The 21,537-nt window shown below is 38.8% G+C and overlaps 1 protein-coding gene across 1 annotated transcript in view; it reads right to left on the bottom strand.

Moving 5' to 3' along the window:
* Positions 1–21,537, bottom strand: part of LOC149080503 (uncharacterized) — a 466,415-nt gene that overhangs the window by 395,000 nt on the left and 49,878 nt on the right. The window contains exon 2 of the mRNA XM_089239593.1: positions 16,639–16,804. Coding sequence (XP_089095719.1) covers positions 16,639–16,804 — 166 coding nt within the window. The remainder of the gene's footprint in view (positions 1–16,638; positions 16,805–21,537) is intronic.

The raw sequence follows: 21,537 nt of genomic DNA, 5'->3' as shown, positions 1-21,537 counted from the left end.
CTTAAGTGATCGGAACTATGCTGCGGAGCCTTGTACTGATCTGGAACTGCACTCAAATGATCTGGAAATGTGCTGCTTGCTTCATTTTTACAAAATAAGTTTTGGCGTCGCGCACCACATTTGGCCCGCTGGTTATGTGGTTTAGATTCTTGACTAAAGTTCTTGACTAATACTCTGAGCATTATAGATGACGAATTCGATCGGTAATGACGATTTTATCTACGTACGTTGATATAAATGGGAAGAAAGCTAACATTATATTGACTAATAATAGTTCATATGTTTCTATTCTTTTCATACCATTTTAATTCAATTTTTATGATAAAATACGTGCAGTGCTCGCAGCACGTACTGGCAAAACTAATAAGTTGTTGAATTAAACTGATATTTTTATATGGTTTCTTCCATTATCTTAGAAAATTCATTAGGGAATTATTCATAGCCACCTGTAAAACTTGAAAAAAATATATAGTGAAATTTATCAAACTTACCTAGATGATTAGCGACATCATAACCAATGATTTTGCATAATTACCGATTTATCATACAGGGTGGGCAAGAAGTCCGTAGAAACTTTAAAAATCAGAAAAATAACCGAAATAAAAAACGGTTAGCATCGCTAGGTCACAGGAATTTTTTTAAGACAGGAAAAAACTCAAAAAACAGCCGATAGCTGGCGCTGATACGAGCGACTTCGATGGAAATATGCAAATGAGACGGTTATAAGAACTTGCGCTCCTAATCCACAACCACTTCCCCGTTGTAAACCGTGTATGTGGAACTGCTGCACTCTGTCGTTGCTGGATTTGTGACTCGCCTGCAATGTATTGTGTTATCCCCAGTGGTAGTGGTCATGTAGAACACATACTGCTATAATAAACGATTTGGAGGCATTCTGTTCGTTATTTGCGTATCTTTTCTTCGACTTGTGTACGTCAGCACCACCCCCCCCCCACCCCGATCGGCTGCTTTTTTTCCTGTCTTCCCGTGACCTAGCAATGCTAACCTGCAAACCGTGTTTTATTTCAGGCATTTTTTCGGTTTTCATGAATTTTTAAAGTTTCTACGGACTTTTGCACGGATTTAAGATGAACACCTTGAAGAAATTATTCATGCTGTAGCCAGATATATTCTTGCATGTTTTCTAAGGAATACCACTTATGTTTTTTTCGTATCACGATCGTGCCGCACAAAAAGGCTCTAGTATAGTAATACATGCATCTTGCGGCGTGGACGTTTCGATACCATCTTTCTTCCCCTAGAGAAAGTAATACAGTGGAACCTCCCCTAACGGACACTTTTCCGATTCCCGGTCCCGTGTAATAGGGCTTTAATATATTTTACCTCCCGTTAGCGGACACTCTCGATAGCGGACAGTAAAATCTGGCAAACTAATTATTTTTTTGGTTTGCAGTAGAAATAATTTGGTCAAAATTCGACTTCCATCAAAACTATATATATATATGCAAGCTCATAGAGAGATAAGAACCTAACAAAGATTTGAAGCTTGGGAAGTGCCACGGTTCAAAAAGAAGTTTTTTCGACGGCTTTTGGAGCCAATGGGAAGCCCATTCAAGTCATAAAATGGGTGCCATCCTTTGTTAATTTGTCGGCGTATCTGACAAAAGTGACCACCCGGTGTCTGGTTGTAGAAACAATAGTTTTGCCATTCTCTGATGGTTATCTATAATATTACATACGAAAAAGATGCTCTACATTCCCCCACCTCACCTCATGGCGTTTATTTTCGCCCACCCTACTCGTGTGATCTACTACAATGCATACAGCAGTGGTTCTCAACCTTTTCAAGCCCATGGCCCGGTTTCATTCATTTTTGTGAGTCAAAGGACCGGTCAAACACACGACCAAGGAAATGAATGAGGAAAAATTAAACAGCTAAACACTCGCGGCCCGGTATGAAGGATATCAGAGCCCGGCGGTTGAGAAACACTGGCATAGTATTTCCCTTTGATTGCTATCGAAAGGAAGAACAATCCATATGGCCATATTATATTCAAACTGTTATGTTTTTGACTGAGAACAGCTGACACCTCCAAACCAGGTCATAAATATTTAGCCAGATGGGAAAAAAGACTAATTAAAGGCAGAAATTGATTTTCAAAATCTCTGACAAAGCTTACGTCTAAGGCTGGGACCTGACTACGGCGCGGTTGCACGCGGTTGAGGTTGGGGGGGAAGGCATCATCTATAGTTTTATTCTGTCAACGCACAGATACAACTGCAACCGCTGAGCGCGGTTTTTTCAACCGAGAAAATCCACATTTTTTGGGACGGTTGGGGTAACCGGAAAGCTGCCATCATGTATTGCAAAGGCTTGAGCTCCCTGATGACGGTTCGGCTGGACCTGCGGTTGCTCCCTTCCATTGTCTATTAAGTGGTTTGACAAGGAGGGGGATGTGATTTGGATGTACTGGACAAAGGAATTGCTCTCCTTCTCAGGCTGCCATAAAAAAATGAGAGGAGAAGACAAATTCGAGGAACTGTATGGTGAAGTTCCATGCGACGGAAACTAATTCTTTGTTTGGCGCTTTTGCACTGATAACAATAAAAAAAACCAATGAAGAAAAAATTAAATTTTTCTAATTTTTTTGCTTTCCTACATGAGCATACATTGAAACTTGGTTATAATGACATTCATAAACTAACGTGATTACGTTAAAACCGAGATGTATATTTTAGAACACTTGAATGAAATGCATTGGATCCCGATTATAACGTTTTAGCAAAAAACCAATTAATTACCTCATCCAAAAGAGTACAAATTACCACGGGGCCCAACCATTTATAATAAATTCATAAAAAATTAGAAGTAAAAATAATCAGACATCTGAAGGAATATATTTTTATATTTGCAAATTCTCCATATCAAACTTTTGAAACATTTATTAAAAGCCTAAGTATGAACCGGGGATGAAATATGTCCCTAAGAGCTGCATTGCGTGTTTTGATTTCATTATTGTCTTTTTGTTATTTATTTTTGTATCGTATATGAATGTGGCTGTCTATCTGTTGTTTTTGCAATGAAAAAAAAACCATCTAGTCCAGCGGTTCTCAACCGGTGCTCCGTGTGAACTCCCAAGGGCTCCGCGGCCCTCGAGGAAAATAAAAAAAGAACCAGTAAATTTGAAAAATATAATTATTAATATTTTTGAATAAAAATAAATAAGTAACTTTGATGAATAAATAAAAAATAGGCCTACGGGGCTCCGCCATAGAAATTATATACTGGAAAGGGCTCCGTGGGTCAAAAAAGATTGAGAACCGATGATTTAGACAAAACGTTGTATGCGGGTAATATAGAAGAGTGCACTAAGACAATTTTCACACCTACCGTTCTTTTCAAGCAGTTTTTAATTTACATACACACACAAAGTCGCAACTAGGGAGAGCGGGTCCACTGCATCGAGTGCTGAACTAGAGGGGGCGCCGAATTGCCCCTTTAACACCACTCCTTCTAACCTTTCCTTATACGGGGACGCCAAAAGCTTGCTAGCTCCAGTTAAAAAAGTATCCAGCTGCGGCCCTGTATGTACCTTAAACCTTGCAACATACATACTGATGAACAGGGCCACAACGACATGCGTGGTCAGCCGGGGCAAGCACGCATTTTGGCGCCCCCTTTTAATATTGAAGGAGAGATGAAGGGTTAACATTTGCGCTCCTGTCTGGCTCGGAGTTCGGGGGCATCAGTCAGTGCCGTCTTAACGCATGGGCCCACCCGAGCACGACTCGGGTGCCTCAAGAGAATAGGGGCCTCCCAAAAATGAGATCCGATTGAAATTTTAAAGGATTTACCATGTAGGGCCTCCTAAAAACCACTTGGCCCGGGGGGGGGGCCCCATAATACTCTTAAGACGACGCTTCATAATGTTGTATGATAATGTTTTTTAAAATTTGAATTTTTACAGTTTTTAAAACATTAAATTTTCAGAAATTTTATTTCGATTCCTATCTGAATTTTTTTTTCCTGACCATCAAAAGAAATATTTTTTTTTTTAAATAGGTGAAAATTTTTTCCTTGATTTTTTTTTTTTTTTTGGTCATATGGGGTTTCCCAAAATTACAATTATTATGCTTAATTTCCATTAATTAGAAATTTAATTAATTGGAAATTCACTTTAATTACGAAGAAAAACGTGCTAAATTCATGGCCAATTTTTTTAAACTTCAAAAATATGTTATTTAAATAGTTTTTAATATATGTTATTTAAATTAATTATGATGATTCCAGTCATGATATATAAAAAAATTCGTGCGATTTGGTCACGAATCGTAAAAGCATCAAAAATGGGTCAACTTGTAGGTTGTCTTTCTTCAACTCTGAATTAATTTCAAACGGCAAATATTGTTACAGAAAATTAAATTCCATTACATGAATATTTTTATTAGTATATACAGTAAAACCCCTCCTTCTTGTGAACACGGACAGGACAAAAAAATTAAATCCATGTAAAATGGATGACCGTTAAAAAGAGGTTTGAAATTCATACTTTTATATATTATACAACTAAATTATTATTTGTCCGTAAAAGAGGGAGTATCCGTTAAGAGGGGGAGCACGAATTTGCATGCTAACTGGAGCCAACTTCAGCTTGGCGCCAATCCCGTTTGATGCCAATCCCGAGATGTCACGTGACATTAAAAAATAAAAAACCCCGGTTGCTAACAGCAGTGTGTGTTTCACGCGAAATTCCACGGTTGCTGATAAGATCAACCGCGCTAGCCGAACCGTAGTGTGCCGGCAGCCTAAGACCTCTTTCACACGGAGCGGATGCGGACGTGGGTCCGCATACCCTTTCAAACGATCGCTGAAGATGCGGACGAGTTGCCCGCATCTTTAGTTCGAAATTCGTGCATAAAAACTGTTTTTTCTCAATTTTTCTCCTTCACCCCTGATTCATAGGCAGCCTAGAGGTGGTTTCTTTGGTGGTTTAATCTAGAGCCACATAGAATATGGGAATAAAGATGTCTTCATTCCGATCCTCACAAGTAGTCGATGGGAGAAAATGCCTTCAAATATTTTCAAAATATTTTGAAAAAAAAAATCCGCCTTTTCGGAAAAATATGGAAGAAAAATCCAATCCAAAAACATCCAAAACATTCGATGTTCCAAAAAAAAAAAAAAAAATTCAGGAGATATCAAAGAATTTGCAAGTAGTAAAAAAGGGAAGGGGTAGAGACTTTCAAAATGCCTGTGCTTAGAAATATTCACAATTCTGTCTTAGGCCGGGATTACACTATAAAAGTTTTATAAAGGTTCGTTTATAAAATTGATGAATGCAACCAATAGGCGGATCAGTTAAGTTATCTCGAATGTAACAGATGTGTTTATTGGTTACATTTTTCAAGTTTTATAAAATAACTTTCATAAACCTTTTAGAGTGAAATCCCATCCTTAGATTAGTCTCACTTCTGAAATATAAAATTTCATTTTTTTAAGTTTATAGACCACCAAATATATTCAAGTGCTAGGGTCTTCAAACGACTTAATCCGGCCCTGAGTGAACACCGTACGTGGATATCATCGTTTAATAAAAGTATTTTTTTTAAAGTTTAAAAAAATTAAAAGATTAAAAATTTAAAATAATTTTAAATATTTAAAATAATATTTCAGATATTTATATTTTTTAAATAATTTTAAAAATTTAAAAAGAAAAAAATTAAAATTTTTAAATTAAATTTAAAAGTTATTAAAGTATGTAGTCAGTTAAATATTCGTAATGAACAGAACGGCTTATAATTTTGGTCCCGTCAGTGGCCGTTGTTGGCAGGTTTTATTGTATAAAATTGTGAAATATGGACAAAAGGCAGTTGAAGTTGCTATATCTCCATCTCAGAAGGAAACGGAGGGATAGACGTATGTAGGTACATTATATTAATGAGCAGGGACCATCATATGGTGTTTTTAAGGGTATTTATGGCAAATAATTAAAAAAATTCAGTGCAAAATAAGCTTTAAAAAGTATCCAAAAATGCGGACGAATTCGCTCCGCATCCGCATCGTCTGAATAGCTCCGAATAAACCTATTGTCAAAACTTCTATGTGCGGATGCGGAGCCCGCACTTAGGTTTTGACACATGCGGACGACGTCCGGACCCGCATGAACATTTCCTAGGTGCGGAGATTTTTCGGCTCGTCTGAAAGGCGCAGTATATTCCAATTGTTAAAACTTCTTCCGGACCCGCTCCGTGTGAAAGGGTCCTTAGTCTGCTTTCTCCGTCTTCCACTTTTAGCACATTAAGAGTCGTATTCACCATGATTTAAACTATTCGCAATTTTTTGATAAGAGATCGACACGGATTGGTTAATTTCGTGTCGATCTCTTATCAAAAAATTGTGACTATAGTTTAAACCATGTCGGTGAATACGGCCCTAAACTAGCTGAACTTGGCTGCATTTGTTCTGATTAAATAGACAACGTATTCTTAGTTAATTGTCACATCATAATAAAAAATATTGTTTCTATCTCAGCTATAAACCCATAATGTTTGCGAATAGTACTAAATTCAAGAACCAGACATTTTTCTCAGCGTATCACTTAACCTCGAAGTCCCGTAAATCGAGGTAGCGTAAGTCGGGGTTTGACTGGAAATTAGGTGGATGTATCTTTAACATGGAACAGTGAGAATGTGACGTCAATGTTCACGTCAATGCTTCTTCGACGACAGGTGGATCCGTTAGCAATCTCCACGAACAGCGACAGTTTAGAGAGGGAATGAGTGGTTCAGGGTGATTAATTATCGGGGATTCGATGGCTAGGTAACTGGGTAACGGGGTGTATAGGTATTTTCGGGGGGGTTTTCAAACGCTGTTGTCTTCCTGGTGGGAAGATTAGCAACGTTCGAGACGTTTTTTGTAGACGAAAGCTACCGGCGCACAGTGGTCAATATATTGAATTTAGAAAGAGAAAAATGTTTTCTCGAAAACTAATGAATAGTTTTCAAAAATTCTTTTTGCTTCACATCAAAAATAGGCATCCACACAGGCTGAGAAGTATAATTGAATAATAATAACGTTTGGTAATTTTAAAACTACTTTGGCATGATTACTACGTTTTCTACATTTTTTGCAATTCTTTCCATTTCAGTGAAATAATTACTTATTTCTAATTAATCTTTCCAGCTTTTACTGATGTTTCCTACTTTTCTGATTGACTGTCTCCAAAATAATGCATCACTCATATTTATTACTAATAATATTTAAAAAATTATAATACCAAAGCACACTCTAAACAAAATATTGCCGTGAAAACTTGGGGGGGGGGGACACTTAATTGAATTTCAATATATAAAAAAATAAAGATTTTTTTTCACTCAAAAAATAATAAATTATTCTCTTATGACACAAAACATTAAAAATATATGATTTGTGGGCTTGATTACCGATTGAACATTTAAAATCGCCATGCTAAAGTTTTGTAGAGGAAACGTTTCAGGGCCTTGTTACTAGATCTCCACTTTTTTGATAAGAAACTGATGAAACATTTAATTTTCAGATGAAACTTACTACTCTTGACTTCCAGGCTATGTTCAAATTTTGAATTTTCATTAATATATTGCAGGGGCGGCGTAGCCAGAAATTTCGTTCGGAAGGGTAGGGGGGGGGGGCGAAGTGATAGAACAATAGATTTGGCCGTCTTTTAATTTTTTTCGGTCATTTTCTCACATTTCGGGGGGACCAGACCCCTAAGTAACCCCCCTCCCCTCGCAACGCCCTTGATATATTGGATTGACAGGTCTGCTGACTTTTTAAAAAGCAAGCTCAACCCACCATTAGCGCGAATAACGTCAAAGAACTCTAGACGAGTCACACACAAGGCCATTACAAAAATTTCTTGCGTAAAAAGGGGCAGCTACGCATAATGCGAAACGTTCACCAACAATGTGTGGAACATCCGAAAAAACATTTCACGATTGAACAAAGTTAAATTTTTTTTATAGCTCACTTTCTGTACTCAAAACTACTCAGAAATAAGCCAAACTTCAAGGAAATTATTTCCTCTACTATGAGCTTAGAAAATGACGAACCGACAAGGACAAAGAACTGAAAATGAATAGCAAAAAGAATTCCATGGTTCCATTCAAACGCAATCGAGTAACAACCTAAGAAAGTTATGCTTTTCATCACATTTCGGCGAGAGCCCTATCTGAGTGAGTCATTACCCTCCTTTGACCCCCCGGAACGCCCCGGAACGATGTAAACAAATATCACCCCTAAGATGCACCGGACATTTCTCTATACACCCATACGGTTTTTTTTCTCGGAAACAAGAACTTCATTTTTTTCCCCAGCTAATTTCCCGATTTGGACCACTGTGCGGCGGGGGGTAATCACGAGGGAATTAGCAAATATTAGTGAGGCTTTCATAATACCGAGACTAACTATTATCCGTTCGGATGTGGTAGTGATTCTAGTACTTCCGAGACGTAGTAGAGGGTATAATAAAGGACTAGGATCCACCACTTTAACTTAGGCCGGAAGGACATTTGCTTCTCACTTAGGGTTACGTTCTTGGAGCGCTCTGCATTCAACGATAGGTGCCTTCGTTGGGATGGAATTCACCTAAATCGGCAGGGAGTCAGAGGTTTACGATACGCTTAGGTCAGTTTTTTACTCCCAGACCATGTAAATCAGACTGGAAGTTAGGTAATTGTAATAATAACGGCATTGACGGGGAATTATTCATCTCTGATTTGGATGGCTTCTCGATTGACACTAAATCACGGGGCAAATTAAAACATGTTATAATAAAAGCCAGGAGCTTAGGTAATGAGAAAGATTTTTAAGAAACTATGATAACTGTGCAGGGCCTAGATCTCATGGTTTACGGAAAATTCACCGACAACAATTCACCGCCGGAAAATTCACCGCTAGGAAAATTCACCGACAACAATTCACCGCCATGCAATTCACCGTCGGAAAATTCTATGTGAGTCAGTTAGCGAGGGAATGAGCAATTGAGTTACTGAGTGAGTGACCCAGTGAGTAAGTGATTCAGTGAGCGAGTGGGTTACTGATTCAATAAGCGAGTAAGTCAGTGTGTGAGTGAGTGAGCGAGCGATCTAGTGAGTGAGTAAGTGCCATATCCTAAAGGAAAAGATTAAATAATGACTTTATGAGAAGAAATTCAGATGTGATACGGATTCGGGTTGCTGTATTTTTGAAATATATGACATCCATATTTATTGTGGGCATCTTCTTCTCAGCCACCTCGCTGGGCATTTTGTCTGTTGTGGCCTCGTATAAATTACAAATTGCTGTTGCCCAATACAAGATAGTATATTCAACAAAATTCCATTAACTCTGTTTTACTCAGAAACTTCTAATGAAATGTTAAAAGGGATAATAACAGAATTAAAAGATAATAAAGTAAGTGGATACGCGATGAATCAAGCCCCTAAAAATGCTTAAAAACATCTCCTGTTATCACTTTGATATTATAAAAAACATCGCTGTGATCATCAGTAACCAATGGTCTTTTTTTTTTTATGCTGAACTTGCTGTTACCCGCGATTTCACGAGATGAACTTTCAGAAATCCCGCCTTAGTGCGTATCTATATCTAAAGTATATGTACTCTATATTTACTTACCCTATATTTACTATATATATATATATGTGTGTGTGTGTGTGTGTATATATATATATATATATGTATGTATGTATGTATGTATGTATGTATATATATATATACACACACATATATACATACACACTTCCTATGCAACGGAAATTAGGACGATTTTTTTATTACGGGAGTCGGTGACGTTTTTTTGAGTGATGGAAATCTGTTACGTTTTTGTGTTACGGAAGTCGGTTACGATTTTGGGGTCAAGTTTTCATTTAACTCTTGCATATATAGGGACCCATTTGACCCATAGGGACCAAGTTATGTGCATGTACCCAGAGTTTCCCACATCCTACAGCAGGTCCCCTAAGCTGAAATAGAAGGCGGGGCCCCAAACCAGCTTTTTCACTGGCCCCTCTGTGCTTAATTTATAGTGTGAAAATATCAAAAAGGATAAGAAACGTTCCGGCCCCTGTCAGCCCTGCCCTCGTGGGGGTCATGCCGAGAGGCATGTGTACGTAAAATATACATATATCACCAGTGCTCCCAACATACAGGGTCGGGGTACCCGGGAGATTGCACATATACCTTCATGGAGAAGTTAAAAGGTTTCATTTCCAGGGGTCCTTGATGGAACTCATTGTTTTCTTGCTGGTTTAACATTGACAAACTTGCGATAGCGGAAGCCCAAGGTATATCCAGTCTGGGGCCCCATAAAATTTGCGAATTCGGTCACGGGTAATTGCGTGAGGGAGGGGCTGGATTTTATTCGTTGGTAAAATGAATATTTGCAGTGGCCCTCACAGAGGGATGCCCGATTAGCTTCTAAGTCAGGGGTCCCGTTTCATTTTGGGGGCACTGGATGAATCTCATTCTTTTCTGTCGTTTAACATTGTAGAATTTTCAACAGCAGAAGCCCGAGATAAATCCAGTGTCTGGGTGCCCCACTAAAAATCTGCATATTGGGTCCCCGTTATTGGATGTGGGCCCTGGATTTTATTCGTTTTAAAATTGATAAAAATTAAAAATTTTCGTGGCCACTTACAGGGGGTATGTCCGACAAGCCTTCAGGTCGGGGCCCCATGAAAAAGTTGACAGGTTTCATTTCGGGTGTCCCTGGATGAATCTCATTGATTTTTGTTGTTTAACACTGTAAAATTTGCAACACATCGGCAGCCCGAGATAAATCCAGTCAGGGCCCCCACTAAAATTCAACGAATTGGAGTTTCGGGACCCCCATGGGGAAGTTTTCTGGGGTTACTTGATGAATCACATTTGTTTTTTGTTGCTTTATTATTATAAAATTTGCTTCTTCTGTAAGCTGGTGCTTTCACGTGTCCCTTTCCATAGCACGCTGATGAAGTGGGACGAAATAAACAAGTTATGTTGTGAAGAGAAAAGGGGGGGGGGGGGTAAATATCCACCTCCATAACCCTCCACCTGCGCCAATAACACATTCTTTTTTACCTTATAATCTTTACACTTCATCATAAATACGTTTTCGGAACAATCGGATTTTTTAATCATTTGTGACACTACTAGGTTAAAAACTAACCCATTCACTCACTCCCTCACTAACCAATTCACTCGCTCGCTCAATCACTCACTCGGTCACTCAGTCACTACTGGGTCACTCACTCAATCACTCACTCGGTCACTCAGTCACTACTGGGTCACTCACTCAATCACTCACTCGGTCACTCAGTCACTACTGGGTCACTCACTCAATCACTCACTCGGTCACTCAGTCACTACTGGGTCACTCACTCACCCGCTCAATCACTTACTTACTTGGTCACTCAGTCACTCACTGGGTCACTAGCTCAATCACTTACTCACTCAGTCACTCACTAGGGTCACTCAGTAACTCAATCGCTCACTCCCTACCTAACTGACTCGCACTAAAACTGTTGTCGGTGAATTGCTAGTCGGTGAATTTTCCTAGTGGTGAATTGCATGGCGGTGAATTGTCGGTCGGTGAATTGCATGGCGGTGAATTGTCGGTCGGTGAATTTTCCTAGTGGTGAATTGCTGGTCGGTGAATTTTCCGGCGGTGAATTGCTGACGGTGAATTTTCCGGACACGAGATCTCATAGCCATTACAGAATCTTGGGCAAGCGATGGGATGAATTATTTTCTTACACATCTCAGGATACGATACTTTTTTTCAGAAATATATCTGATAGAAAAGGAGGGCGGAGTCTTGATGTACGCGAAATCTTGTTTGAAGGTTAGAGAGTGTAACGTGCAGAGAAGTGATATTGAAATTATATATGGGTTGAGCTTGAAAACAAAAGGCGTTATAAGCTTATTGTAGGGGTTTGTTACAGTCCACCGAATCGGGATCCAAACTACATCGCGAATTATTATAATGAAATTTCCTACATGTGTAAGCATAAGAGGGCTGTCATATTTCAATTACCCGGGTATCGATTAAGGGAAATTTTCATTTCAGCTAGAGATCAATATAAAAGAGATTTTCTTAAATTGGTGCTCGATAATTTTTTGTATCGGCAGGTATCAGAAGCCACTAGGAGTACTGCTATTTTGGATTTAGTTCTCACTAGTTCCGAGGTTCTTATATATTCAACTGGAAGATCTCAACTATATACAAAAGGAAGAAGATATGGTCCTAAATCTTCTAAAAAAATGTATTTTCAAGTAAAGCACCATGACAAGATAATCTCTATCCTAGGGACCTCATGGAATGTGCTAATGAATTGTTGGCGGACATAGACTTGGTTGAAGGGGTGCAGAGAAGAGCTACATGTGTCGTTCTTTCCACATGGGGCTTGAGTTATGAAGAGAGATTTCATTTTTTAATATGTTTTTATTTGAAGAACGCGGGTGTCGAGGGGATATGATCAATATATAGTGTTCAGTATTTTCAACGGGTTGGATACGATGGACTGTGATTTATGACCCCCCCCCCCGGAAAAAGTTGAAATGACGGCCGTGGATAAGGGTACAACAGTATCGATTGGTAAGGGACAATTCTAGGTTGTGGTGTCGCAGGAAATTCTTCTGTAATAGGGTTATTAATAAATGGAATAGCTTACTCCCGGGGTAGTAAATTCTAAAAAAATTGACACGTTTTAAAAGAAATACGATAAACATGTTGGGGCAAATCTCGAGAAGCTATCCATACGTAGATAAGACAACCATAAATATTTTTTATGGGCATTGTATTATATTTTATCATGTATATATGATTTTTAATAGTTGCATTTTTAATTTGGTTGGTGTATTTTAAAACTATTATAGACATCCATTTTTGCTATGGACATCTTTTCCTCAGCCACCTAGTTGGGTATTTTGCCTGTAGTAACCTTATATTTGTATGAAAAATCAATTCTAATAAACAGCGTAGATACAGCAAAATCCAATGATAGGCCAACTCGACGGACAAAGAAAAAAATATTTTTATACAGGAATTCAATCTCTAGGTTTAAGGGCGCGCGAATTTTCCAAAAAATCACATTTTCGAATTTTCAGTTTTCAAATATTATGAAACTTTCTGCGTCCAACTATGTTCAGTTTTTTGTTCTACCTGTAGTTGAAATATTTAAATATAAACTGTGTGTGCTGGCAGGCATTATATGTATACTAATATTTTCCACTAAAATGCTGTTTTCTCAAAACTAAGTTTATTGTTAGATAAGGAACCTTTCATCGAACAACACTCATTCAAATGTTTTGGAACTTTGTGTGTCTCTCAACACTATGGTGTTGCATACTTCAACACGAGGAATGTTTAGTAAAATTATTTTAAAAAATTTTATGGCACAAAATATGGGTAAATTTTGGTGATTTTTGAAAAAGTTGCATGTTGTTGAAGTTAAAATTCAATAAAAATAATCAACAATTAAAATCCTAAAAGCTCGTGTTAAATTGTATAAAATTATATCCATAGTATTTGAGAAAAAAAATTGTGCCTAAAGTGAACAAAAAAATTTTTAAATGTTAATTAAAGAAGGAGATTTTCATGGGAAGCCCAGATCGTGCACCAACCCCCTTAAGAAGCGAATAAGTCCAAAATTCAATATTTTGAAGAATTAAAAAAACTAAGTGATATAGAGCCACCAAATGTTTTTGAACTTAAGTCTACCTCTAGGGACTGACTTTTGTTTCTTTCTTACCACTGACGTGTAGAGCAAAGCTTAGAGATACTTTAGAGTACGAAAAGTAATTTTTTGTCTTCATTTTCTCTTGAAAAATCTGACGATTCAGTTATCGTTATATCGAGAGACAGCATTATCATCACGTGTCACCAAATTTATGCTGTTCTTGATCATCTGTTCTGAATCGGCATTATTAGTACCATTAGAAAATGCACATACAAGCATTTGTTCACCTCAAATAAATTGTAAATGATATGTTCATGTGAATTTAGCACATTGTTTCACCCTCTAAAGAACTTTACTGAATCATATTTTGTATAACCTACTAACACAGAAAGTGACAACAGTGACGACTTTATCAACACTTTCGATGATCAGGTGATACAAAATACCAATGTTATTTGACACCCTCGAAGAACAAAATCAGACGACGAATTTAAAAATGTAAATGAAGGAGAATTTTTGAGCGCAACATGTAAAAAATATCGTTTTAGTGAGTTTTGTAAATCTCTTGAAAAAATTGTTACGGAGGGATTTATCGTAGCAAAGGAAACTTTTGTATCAAGAAGAGCAGCACCGTAACTAGGATTTTTGCCGCCCCGCAACTTTAAAATTCGATAGTTTTTTAATGGTGTTCTTTGTTCCCAACTCCATAAATCCCCTAGCCCCCTGAATTTTTCCACCCGGGACAGTCCCCCCCCCCCCCCAGTTACGGCCCTGGAAAAGCGTTCAACTTTAGAATGAAGGCAATTAAAAACAAGATTCAGAAAAAAAAATCTTTGTAGAGTGAAAATTTCATCATTTTATCGAGTGTCGTTCAAAGGGAGGTTTTACCGAAGTTTCTTTTCATCACTTGGTTATTTCTGTTGTACCACGGATATTGAATGGTCATGTGGGCCACTTAGACCGCTTCCTAAAAGTCTTAACCAAATCAGAACGGCTTTCCTTTCATGTTGCCAACCGAGAAGTGTGTTCGCTGACCACTCAGTTTCATGGCTTTCTGCGACAGCAATGTGCTGTCTTGGTGCATTTGAAAAAATGGGAGTGATACCCCTGGGTTAAGAAAAATGCTGACAAAAACTGAATCGATATTCAACTCAGAAAACCCCTGGATTCATTTGGTCAGTTGGCGAATGTGTTACCAACTGGAGCTATAGCACCCTGTCAGTTTCTAAGAAGAGGGGGGGGTGCCCTATTAGGTACTTGGCGTTAGCAATTTTCGTTCTATCGTTGGTCTACATATGGTAGCCCCGCTTCATTGCAGACAAGACACATCGCAATGCTATTGCTGTAAGATAATTTTATAGACAGTTTATGCTACAGGCAGTCAGACGCAACCAATTTCACAACACGTAGCACACCGGAAAATAATAACTGCAGCTGACTTTTGAACTTCTGGTTACCAGTGATCACTCTGACTGTTGATACTATGTCCAGATAACAGCGAACAACTGAAACTTGGAAAGGCATGCTAATTGTGAGACCACTACCATACAAGAAGATAGAATGCATGATTTTGTAAAAACGTCTCTTAGAGTATTGGGACAGTTTCGAAGGCTGCTAGCTACAAGGCCTAGTCCTCTTTCACCTTGTGTCGGATTGGTAATATACAAGTAGGCCCACATATATTATCGGGCTTATATAACTTATTATAGGATAAAACAATGGTTCAAATTTCGACCACTAGGTGAAAAGTGGCGCATAAAGAACAAGAAACAGAAATCGGAAACTGTATTCCATCACAGTATTTTTCCATGTGCATTCCATTTGCGTGAATCACATGCCCAAATGGGAGTCTCGAGGAGTGCTTTCCTCAAGTCCTTATAAGATTTTCTTCCAAAAGTGCCCATAACTGCATACTTCTGTAGCAGCAAGTCATTCTTGGCTCACGAGAACGAGGATGTTTTGAGACTACTACTTCAAGATGGTGCAACACAATGGCGTGCACAAAGGGGAAAAGGGGGGAGGGGTTCTAACCCCCCCTCAAGCCGAGATTATAGTGTTATTTTGCAGGAAAAAACGTAACCCCTACTCTTGAGAAGAAAAAAATTGCACCCACCCCCCTTCTCACCCTTGAGAAAATTCTGCGTACGCCTATAGTGCAACAATATGGGTCGACAATTGAAAGAACTGCTTTGTGCTCATTTTGAAAATATTCGGGTAATTTCGCAGTTTCCGGATAGCCTGGCCTTTCCGTCCACAAGACGGGTCCCTGCGACTTCAGATGGTGAGAATTCCCTGAAAGATCGTGTCTATTGAGAAACATACGGGCTCTGCCTGAAATGAAAGTAAACATAACACGGCATGTTTCTGCAATTCTTCAAGGAACCCTTCGCGCTACTGTTGAACGCGCTTTGAACATGTGCTTCAAGCATATTGAACAAATACTGTGGTTAAATAAAGTTTTGTTTCCAATATTTGTGTTCCTCTTTGTTTATGCGCCACTTTACCTGGTGGTCGAAATTCGAACTATAATTTTTTTTCTTTGTATTGCTGTTTTCTCTTCTCCGTGGCCCGTATAACATAGGGCTATATAACAAGTTTCGACGAAATACGCCCTCCAGAACGGGCTCCATGTAGGTCTGAGTAAGGTCATTTTAATTATAACCACCCTGTATATTTATGTCAGCTACTTCATTTGACAATTTTCCTGCTGTGGTCATATCTTTGTATTTGCATTTTGAGCCAATATGCTAAAGAGATGTGACGTTGATAATTCGAAAAATTAAAAAACTGCATTCCTCTGAAAGTGATCGATCCGGTAGTTGCATTCAAAATTAAATTAAAATAATACAGAAACTGTACCCCTCAAACTGAGTGGACAAATGTCATGAATGAAAACATGAAAAGCAAATCTCAAAGTAAAATAACGTTATACACAAGAAGCATATTGAAATTTAGTGTATGTACAAATGAATATTTCCTTACCTGCCAAGAATTTTGGAAACACAGCCGTGTGATACTCTTAGTTGACGGCTTATATCACAGGGACGAACGCCTTGATGAGCCAGCTCAACGATTCTTTGACGAACTACATCCGGAAGAGGTCGTCCATTCACAAACACACCTCCCAATTGATTTACTCCACCATGGCCTAAAAACAACACCCAAATTGCAAGAAATTTGAGATATAAAAAGTTATGAGAGAGAAATCGTAGATTATTATGTTATAAAAATCTATTTTCTTCTAAATTAACTATACATACATTATTTTTATTCGGTATTCGATACGAAATGAATGTCTCAACAGAGTAACTAATTATTGCTCTGGTTATATTTTTGATCATTTTTCCATCAATTTCATTCTCTCGAAAATCGATCAGACTGGAAACAACATCTAAGTGAAAACGATTTCGAAAGCTTTCTCCTCCATATCTCACCAAGAATTTGATGCACTAATGCAGCGGTTCTCAACCGGTGCTCCGTGAGCACCTCTCAGGGGATCCACAGACTCGAGGAAATAAAATGAATCAGTAAATTTGATAGATAAGTAAATAAGAGAGGCCTACATGATGCTGTCATAAAAATTATGTACAAAAAATGGCTCCTCGAGTCAAACAGGCCTCCGCCATAGAAATTATATACTAAAAATAGCTCCGCGAGTCAAAAAAGACTGAGAACCACCGCACTAATGAATCCTCAGAACCTCTTTTAGTACATTGGGTGGTGCTCAAAGTCATTGTAAAGAGTTTTTAACTGTATGCCTCACTCAAAATGTTCATAGATATTTTTGAACACGGATCTCTTGAATAACATATTCACTTCTTGAATATTTTGTTTAGATCAGAATGTATAGACAACTTACGCAGACTTATTCAAAAATGAGTGATGCTTCGCTGAAAAATGAACAATTGCCACCCATTTTTTCATAAAATATGAAAAAAAAGTTCGTTGATTCTATGACAGTAACAACCGAGATATGTTCAACGTTTTTATATTTCACCTCAAATTCGTACCAAGTCAGCTTGTGACTCTTACATTGTTTCAAGAGCTACACGTAGTTGATGTTGAAAGTATAAGATGTCACAATAATGTTACTCTCGCCTGTGTATATCGTCTTGAAGGGTATAAGGGAACTATTTCACCTTCTGCTCCACTGAAAACACCACCATTTTTAGAAAAAAATTTGGGTGGCGTTTAGTGAATACATTTTCAACCTCAAATACTCTTCAACCCAGGTTTTTGCATTCTTGTAGCATCGTTTCTAGCACAACTCTGCAGTTCATCATGATTGCTGTCAACCATTTCAATCCACTGCTGAACGAAAGTCTCCTCTAAATTTTTCCATTTTACTTTGTCTGACGCTTTAGCCATCCACTCCATGCACTTTTTTGATCTCGTCGATCCATCCTGCGTCGGGATGTCTTCTCGGACGCCTAACACCACGGGGTACCAATCCAGAATACTTGTGGTCCATCTGTTGTCCGGTCTTCTTGCAATACGTCCAGTCATTTCCATTTTATTTATTTATTCAATATTGTTTGGCCGAGGCCTATACAAGAGGATGCGGAAGTTATGTATGAGGAAAATGACGATTGATGACACAGGAAAATTCGGAAATCGTAGTACAATCTACAATATTTGATTTTAGGTTGTTCCAGTCGATGATAGTTCTTGGGAAGAAGATAAATTTGTGACAATCTGAAGAAGCATAGATGTGCTGTAAGTTTTGGAAATGGTTGAGTCTTACAGAGAAATGTGAGGGTTTAATTAGAATGTTGGAAGTGTCTATATTAAAAAACTCATGGAGGATTTTGTAAAGAAAAGTTAGACGAGAAATAAATCGAAGAGAGGAGTGCGGTTGGATATTGAGTTGGAGCTTGAGCTCCAATACGGAGACAGACGAGGACCAACAGTTAAAAATGAAGCGAGTGGACTTAGTTTAGATAGATTCTCATTTGTCTATGTTGGTTTGGGTGTGAGGGTCCCAGGTCTCACCGGCATAGGAGAGAGCAAGGAGGATATATGTCTTGTAGCACAGGTGACGGACATGACAGGTGTAGTTTTCGCTGTTTTAGCAATATGTTTTGTGGTGGTCTTGCCCCAGTTTCTTTCCTACTTCGATGTCAGGAAAGATTTTGACAAGGACTAGCCAGGTATCAATCTCACGACTTCTCCAAACATCCTTCAGTACATGACATGAACATCGGAACTCTACCACCGGACTCAGGGCCGGAACTGGGGGGGGGGGGGGGGTAAGAAGGGCAATTGCCCCAGGCGTAAAAATTTATATGCGGCAATTTCGGGTGGAAACAAAGAAAACCATGATAAAATTGTCGATTTTAAAGTTGTGGGGGCCGGCAAAAGCATGTTTGCCCCGGGCGGCAAAAATCGTAGTTATGGCCCTGACCGGACTTATCTCGTTACAGGAGTGAGACCCTTTCCACTCATTGAATTTATGACGACAAAAATTTCAAAAATAAGAGTGATCTGTAAACCCGTAGATCAGGTGCGGATTCAGATTGGAGCCCTCCCACAAAAGCTGAATTAGAAAGGAAAAATTTGTCTGTCCCGTGAAATCTGTGACGATCCAACGAATCTACAGCATAAACAACCCCAACATATCACCTGGATCTGCGCCTACCCGGGCAAGAATTCAGTGAGCTTCCTTCTTGTAGGGATTCTATTCAGGGGCGTTTCAACGTCATTGGTTCTTGAGCCAAGAAATATTCTGGGCCCTATACTTAACTGGAAGTAAGAGTTTGCGCAGTTGCAGGATTACTTACGAAGATCATAGTACCAGATCTCATCGTTACCCTCCTGGGCCAGAGGCCCCGCTGGTCATGTCCGTTGGTTTAGAACAATGTTTCTCAAAGTAGGCGGTGGGACTATTCGGGGGCGATTCCAACTTCAGACACGATTAGGGGGGCACGAATGAACATAAGGGGCGATGGGAGGACGAGAGAAACAAAAATTTTGGGAAAAGTTCCACCATTTTCCCAAGGGAGTCTTCGTAAATATCCGTTGGAAGGACGGTAGCCGTAGCTTATTCGTACCCTACCGTCGCCACAGTGGTGGTCGGTAGAAGTTGGTTTCCTGTGGTTCTCCAAGGCGCAAATGCAAGCCGATCTCCCAATTAAAATGTCTCGCCACAGAGAGCAACAGGCCTACAACGATAAATTATTCAATCGTTACACTTCACTCACAGTTAGGAAAACTGGTGACAGATGATAGTACTACACATAGGAAGCATTACACAGAAACAAACTTCACGTCAGGTTTCACTACACGTACATGCACATTCCAACATGTACCAGTTCCGCAGAGGAATATGGACGAGGTGCATGTGTGGTTTAGTAATAGGGACGTAACTAGAATATTTGCCGCACGGGCAAACATTATTTTTCAGCCCCTACAACTTTAAAATTCGATAATTCTGTAACACGGTGTTCTTTGTTCCCACCTAAAATTTACGCCTCCTAAATTTTGCCGCTCGGTGCAGTTTATATACAAACCCCCCACACCCCAGTTCTATCGCTGGCCTATGGGGAAAAAAATTAGGAATATTGCACACAGAAATTGTACTTGTTTCATCCGTTAAGGAAACAGAGCTAGTATTTTTTCCACCTTTGAGTATGCGCTATAATTCCAGATGTATTGTAATAATAATTGATCGATAAAACCTACTGTCGCTGATTTCAACACCATCTGGGGATAAAAAATCCAGCATCCCCCCAGAACTGGTTTTGCTAATGACTAGGTAATCATTGGAGCCATGGCCCCCACAAAGGCGGAACGAGTATCGGGGTTCTGGTTTCAGGGCCCCGAGATGATTCTCTTTTTTTTTTCATGTTGTAAATTCACTACAGCAGAGGGCCGTCAAAGAGCCTAGCCTCAATACCCTGTGGATGTAAGTGAAGGGCCATGATTTTAGCATCACATTGTTCATTCGCCTACGGCTATGGTCTTTTGTATGTCCTTATTTATACATGATGACATTCATCGTGATCGCCATATGCAGTGGTTGTCAAACATTTGTCACCCGCGACTCCCTTTATGCTAGGCCCCTAGTCATGATTTCTCTGCGGCTTCCAGGAAAAGTATAGTAGCTCTTGTGCATTCATAAAAGAACCGTTTACGAACAGACAAACGGTCAACAGCTCGTCGCGACGCCCCTAACATAGGCGCGCCCTGATATAGGAAACATTTTGCAATGAATTCGTGCAAGTTCACGAATTACTTAAACTAAAGGATAACATCTGTGTGGAAGTGATAAAATACGAATTACAGACGAGAAAAATTGAATTTTTATGTTAAAAAAGTCACATATCCAAAGTGTTTGTGACACAATGGGTGTAATCCATTTGATTCATCATACAGATCAGTTTCAGCCACCTCGTTGGGCAATTAGCCTGTTGTGGTGTTTGTATTTGTAATTTCGATGGTGTCCGAAAAGAAATGAAATTATCAACATGCGGAAGAAAATGTTTATTAAATCCACACCGTAAGTACAATAATGTTTTTCTTCAAAATTTTGATGTTACTAAATCCTCTTATACTGACCGATTTTCATGACTTAAGTGAGGCACTTGGGCGGTACTATCTACTCATGCTTATGATGAACGTTATCCCTATCCACACTGATTATGGCAATATAAGGATAAAATGGAAATTGTGGTGAACAAGCTACAAGTCAAATCTCTGAAAACAAGCATCATTTCTCCTCCAAATGATATTAATTTGTTCTCGCAATGGCGTCGGTTTAGTAAAAAAATTATTTTTTTGACTTGAAAATTTTTTACGAAGACTTATGTAGTGTTTTCCCTTGAAAGAAAACGATGCATTTTCGCACGACCTTTTAAGATTGAATCAACTCGATTCTAAGTC

Source organism: Pholcus phalangioides, unplaced genomic scaffold (genome assembly GCF_987345545.1).
Source record: "Pholcus phalangioides strain wild (caught in Gottingen) unplaced genomic scaffold, Ppha-v1.0 ptg000011l_1, whole genome shotgun sequence".
NCBI lineage: Eukaryota > Metazoa > Arthropoda > Arachnida > Araneae > Pholcidae > Pholcus > Pholcus phalangioides.
This window is presented reverse-complemented; position numbering and strand designations above follow the sequence as displayed.